Raw genomic sequence first — 5,547 nt, forward strand, 5'->3', positions numbered from 1 at the left:
TCAAATATTAACAAATGCTTCTAATATTGCAACAAATGATGACACATGCGAGTCAATTTCATTAAACAAAGATTCTAGCGTCTTAGGGCTAAGTTGGTCCCCTAAGCCAGATACATTGCATTTTTCGATTGATATCGATTCTAATTTGCCAATTACCAAGAGATCTATTTTATGCATGACATGTAAAATCTTTGACCCACTGGGACTATTATCTGCATGCACTATTAAAGCCAAAATTATGCTACAAAAGCTTTGGAGCCTAAAATTGGACTGGGATGATCCAGTGCCGCCTAACTTATCCAAAGATTGGTCTATAATTGCCAACAATCTAAATAAACTATCTTCATTATACATACCTCGCCATGTTGTTTGTAATGAACCCATATCAATTGAGTTGCATTGTTTTGTGGACGCATCACAGGATGCCTATGGCACCTGTATCTATCTGCGCTCAATTGACAAAGATAACAATGTTTCAGTCAAGTTATTATGCGCCAAGGCTCGAGTCGCGCCTATCAAACCTACAACTATTCCGCGACTGGAGCTCTGTGGTGGCCTCTTGGGAGCTCGCCTATGTTCTAAATTGATAAAATCTCTAAAATTGGATTTTAAACAAGTAGTATTTTGGACTGACTCTACAATTTTATTAAGTTGGATCAAAACACCTCAAAAATTACTAAAAGCCTTTGTTTCTAACAGAATTCAAGAAATTAACGAGCTCACAAACGGTCACACTTGGCGACACGTTCCTACGGATCTCAATCCGGCTGATTTGGCCTCTCGAGGAGTCGAACCCCAAGACCTAGAACCTACTAGTATATGGTGGTCAGGGCCTCCTTACCTAGCACACGATTATGTAGAGTGGCCACAGCAACTTATTAATTTTTCTGTTGAAGTTCCCGAATTAAAAGTTCATTTAAATATTGAAAAACCTACATTTATTGATTTTGACAAATATTCATCCTATAGTAAATTAAAAAGAATATTTGCCTATGTACTGCGATTTGCCAACAATGTTAATAAAAACAAAGCTAAGATTACGGGCTCACTACAAGTTGAAGAGTTGAATAAATCTCAAACATTGTTAATTAAATTCTGTCAATTTGAATCTTTTCATACAGAAATTAATGCTATTTCAAAGAGCCAACCATTGCATCATAAGTCTAAACTTTTACCTCTAAATCCATTCCTCGACGCAGATGGCGTCCTACGAGTAGGAGGAAGGCTAAAATTATCTAATCACGAGTTCGATAAAAAACATCCTATAATTTTAGATAAACATCGATTAACTAGATTGATTTTAATTGATGAACATTTACGTCTTTTTCACGCAGGGCCTCAGCTCCTGCTAGCTTCCATCAGGGACACCTTCTGGCCCCTGGGTGGCAGGGCGCTTGCTCGCAGCGTCACGAAGGCCTGCGTCACTTGCATCCGTTGGCGCGGCAAGACTATGCAGCCCCTTATGGGCCACTTGCCGGTCAACCGCACTAATGTGTCATTCCCATTTTATTATTGTGGCGCCGATTTTGCCGGGCCATTTCAAATATCCAGTCGTAAAGGACGTGGCAATCGCATCACCAAATGTTATCTATGTATATTTGTATGTCTTACAACCAAGGCTGTCCACCTTGAGGTGGTCAGTGACCTAAGTACTGAAGCTTTTATTTTATGTCTTCGACGTTTTGTATCTCGCCGCGGCAAACCCCATACGATCCATTGCGACAACGGCACTAACTTCGTTGGGGCAAACAATGAACTAGGTAGAATGTTGCGGTCAAGTCGTCAGCCCGTATGCAATTTCACTAGTAGCGAAGGCATAACCATGAAGTTTATACCGGCATACTCCCCCAATTTCGGCGGTTTATGGGAGGCCGGCGTTAAATCGTCAAAATTTCATTTAAAACGGGTCGCGGGCAATAGTTCACTAACATTTGAAGAACTTACTACGCTCTTCGCGCAAATAGAGTCAATCCTCAATTCCCGCCCCCTGTCACCTCTATCTTCCGATCCTCTTGACCTGACTCCTATCACTCCTGGCCACTTCCTCATCGGTCGTCCACTCATGTCGGTGCCATCTCATCCGCCTGAAGAACTGAAGTCTACCAATCGCTACCACATCATAGAGAGACTCCGGCAGCAATTTTGGGACAGATGGAGGACGGAGTACCTATCAGAGCTCCAGGTCCGAACGAAGTGGAGGACAATGCAGCATCAAGCCAAGGAAGGCGACCTGGTCCTACTCAAAGAAGACCACGCCCCACCTATGAAATGGCGCCTAGGACGGATTGTCAAACTCTACCCCGGACCCGACAATATCACCAGAGTTGTGGATGTTAACACGGCCAAAGGAATTGTCCGCCGTGCTCTCAACAAGCTCGTCGCACTGCCGCCTTCGAATGAAGTTGAAACCCAGTCACCTGCTTTCAACGGGCCCCAGTATGTTCGCGCTGCTACATCAGCGCCACCACCGGCGACGCTAGCGCCCCCTATCATAATCAAGCATGCTCCATAGAAAGAGGTCTATGGAGCCGAGAGAATTTTTTGGTCTAGGCGACTGCCGCCAACCGAAGCGTCGCTTCCATTTTTTTTTACCGCCAACGAGAAAGGCTTTATTTTCTGTAATGTACCTATAATATTGTTTAAACCGAAGTAAACCCCAATGTTCACCGAAGAATGGCTTATTATTGAAAAGGCCCCTATTATCAAGATACTACAAACTATAACCTAAGCTCCAACAAATGCTTTGAATTGAAAGTAAATTACATAATAGCATTTGCAATTTCAAAACTATGGCTGTTGCTTACACAATCTTGGTCAGAATATCCACTACTTAATTTTCATGACCTCACACTCACGTTGACAGTAAGTTAACATCCCTATAAAATATCGATAAACACCCCTCCCTATTTAACAATAAGATATTAAATTGCAACCCGCCCCAGCGCAAACAGAAATCAATCATCACTCCATCAGAGGGTTAACGCTATTCAAATAACTCGCAATCGGGAAATATTTCCCCGGAAATTATGATGGGACGTTTTGTCCCGGCTTTTGTTCTTAACCCGGGGCAAGGTTGGTATTGCTTCGGTGTTTTCTTGTACGATGATGTTAACCTTCAACGTTACGGGCAATTTCTGAGACCCATTGTAAATTTTTTAGCTGTATTATTTTATTGGCCACCTTTATTGCTATTGTATTAAGTTGAATGATGTCGTTTAAAATACCAGTGTGCTTAGTGCCTTTGGAAAATTTTAGTCTCTGGAAGGAGTGGGTTTCAGTCCTTCACCTATGTTTAACATTAATTTTAATTATAATTATTTAGGTAATTTACTTTGATAATTAGATTTACACTTAAATTGGAGGATGTATAATTTGCATTGAAAAAATAACATCTAAAATAATATTTGACGTCTATATCGTCTTTAAAACTCTACATAAAATTAGTAGGTACTTGTAAATTGGGACTTGATATTGATGATTTTTTTTTAAAATACCTACTTAAATATTTAAAACTGTTTTTGAACTTAAATATACGAGTACAAGTACCCTTAATACTTCCTCATTCAGCTCGCAAACTCATCTCTAGCCGTATTTAAATCCCATACAAACTGTGTAAAGTTGTGACGCTACACTTGATGGGCGTCTCGTTCCTAACAAGGGTGACCATAAGAGCGACATTTTTAGGATAAATTTATCGGAATAAGAACTTCTATCTCATAGTCTCTAACTCTAGAACAAATGAAAATACTCCTAAGCGTGATCTTTGCGCACTTACGACTTACGTACGTTACGTCCTGTTCGCAGTAAACCAGAAAGATCATAACGGTAAGTAGGTAAAGAAAAGGGAAGCATGGCTTGAAACTAAATCCTAGAATATTACTGTGAATCAAATAGCGTACATAGTTGTATAATAATATAAAATAATCGTGATAGGTGAATTTGAAGACACGACGTTTAACAAATTACTTTTATTTGACGTGGAATTGAGGATGAATACGAGATATGAATTAAAATATTGCTATTTTTTTTTTGCTTCAATTGAATGAATATTATTATCTCTATAAATAAAAATGAATTGTTGTTCGTTAGTCTGATTAAAACTCAAGAACGGCTGGGCCGATTGAGCTGATTTTGGTTTTAAAATGTTTGTCGTAGTCCAGGGTAGGTCTAAACGGTGAGCAAATAAGGAAAATTGCGATGTTCGCCGGGTCAGCTAGTCGTTAATATAATTTCTGTAGACAAACTTAATTGGGAGAGTTACGAGTATGTAAAATGTCTCAAAAATTCATGTCAATCTTGTCACCCTGTTCCTAACTCGGTAATTTCTCGCAGAAGAACTTGGCGCCCAAGTTTGAGTTCAGATACTTAGGGACTATTAGTGCTCACGTGTAGTTACCAATTTAAAGTGGATAGTGATTAATTTGGGGTTACGTGAGATGGGCGTAATATCCTTACGAAATATCGTACATTTTGATAACTATAGGGAGTTAAGTAATTTTATCTTTTTAATATCAAACACATCCCGTTGCAAGCTAACAAATACATCCCGTTGCGAGCTCGCTAATAATTAATAGGTTGCCAAAAATCGACAATGTCACAAGTTTCATATGTCACAACTCTCCTCAGTTTCCCCTACATAAATCCTTTAGCAAGATTCTTCTTTTCATTTGAGTTCACACGTCGTCATCCAAGCAAAAATGACCGTCACGGTTTATTGTGGAATTACATCGGTTGTAGACCGGCCAATTTATTTGATGTCTAGAATCGATACAGCAAATCGTACGATATTTTTTATCGTATCGTTTTAGATGAAAGTGCTGGAGTGAACTTCATGTTCGTCTCAATTTTCACCATTTACAATCGAATCTTTTGTGATTGGATCGACCCACGGCTAGTCTTTTTGCGTAAATGCTTATCTATTAAACTCTATTAACCTATTAATCATTACCTAATAGGTTAACCGCAGACGCTCTGCGCCTAACAGGTCAACGGTGTGTCGAGGCCGCAGACCCATGTACGCAAATTAATTTGAAATACGCAATAGATGCTTATTTTTTTTTAAAGATTATTAGCAATTTGTATTGCACAAATTACTAATAATCTCGTTAGCCCCTCGTGATAAGATAAATAAGCTTGTGTTACGAGTGGGCTCACCACAATAGTCAAGCGGAGTTGGGATTCAACCCGTGTTCCTCGGATCTCGAGTCGGCCAGTCCGACTACTTCACCGTTGGGCTATCGTGGCTATTTTTTTTTTGGTCAACAAAAACAGTAATCCTGACTGAATGAAGATTTTTTTACGCGGTCGTTTATAATGTCAACTAACTTTACTATCACTATAAACCTCTTTGATATAACCCACTTAAGTAGCATAGTAAGTAGCATAGTAATTTGGATTCCAAGCGGCCATATTGTGGGAGACCACACATCGTCCGTAGTGTCGGGCACACGCGTGCGGCTTGCAGGTGTCTCTCTCAACATGCAAAATATAGCTGCGGTGAACCCGTGGGAGTGACGTAAACAACAACCACATGAATTAATGAACCAA

At 39.8% G+C, this 5,547-nt stretch overlaps 1 protein-coding gene across 1 annotated transcript; it reads left to right on the forward strand.

The window, feature by feature from the left end:
* The first annotated feature begins 1,822 nt into the window (after positions 1–1,822).
* On the forward strand, positions 1,823–2,512 carry LOC135077044 (uncharacterized). Its single transcript, XM_063971641.1, has one exon. It carries the CDS (start codon positions 1,823–1,825, stop codon positions 2,510–2,512), a length of 690 nt encoding a protein of 229 aa, XP_063827711.1.
* Positions 2,513–5,547: the final 3,035 nt, after the last annotated feature.

Source organism: Ostrinia nubilalis, chromosome 1 (genome assembly GCF_963855985.1).
Source record: "Ostrinia nubilalis chromosome 1, ilOstNubi1.1, whole genome shotgun sequence".
Lineage (NCBI taxonomy): Eukaryota > Metazoa > Arthropoda > Insecta > Lepidoptera > Crambidae > Ostrinia > Ostrinia nubilalis.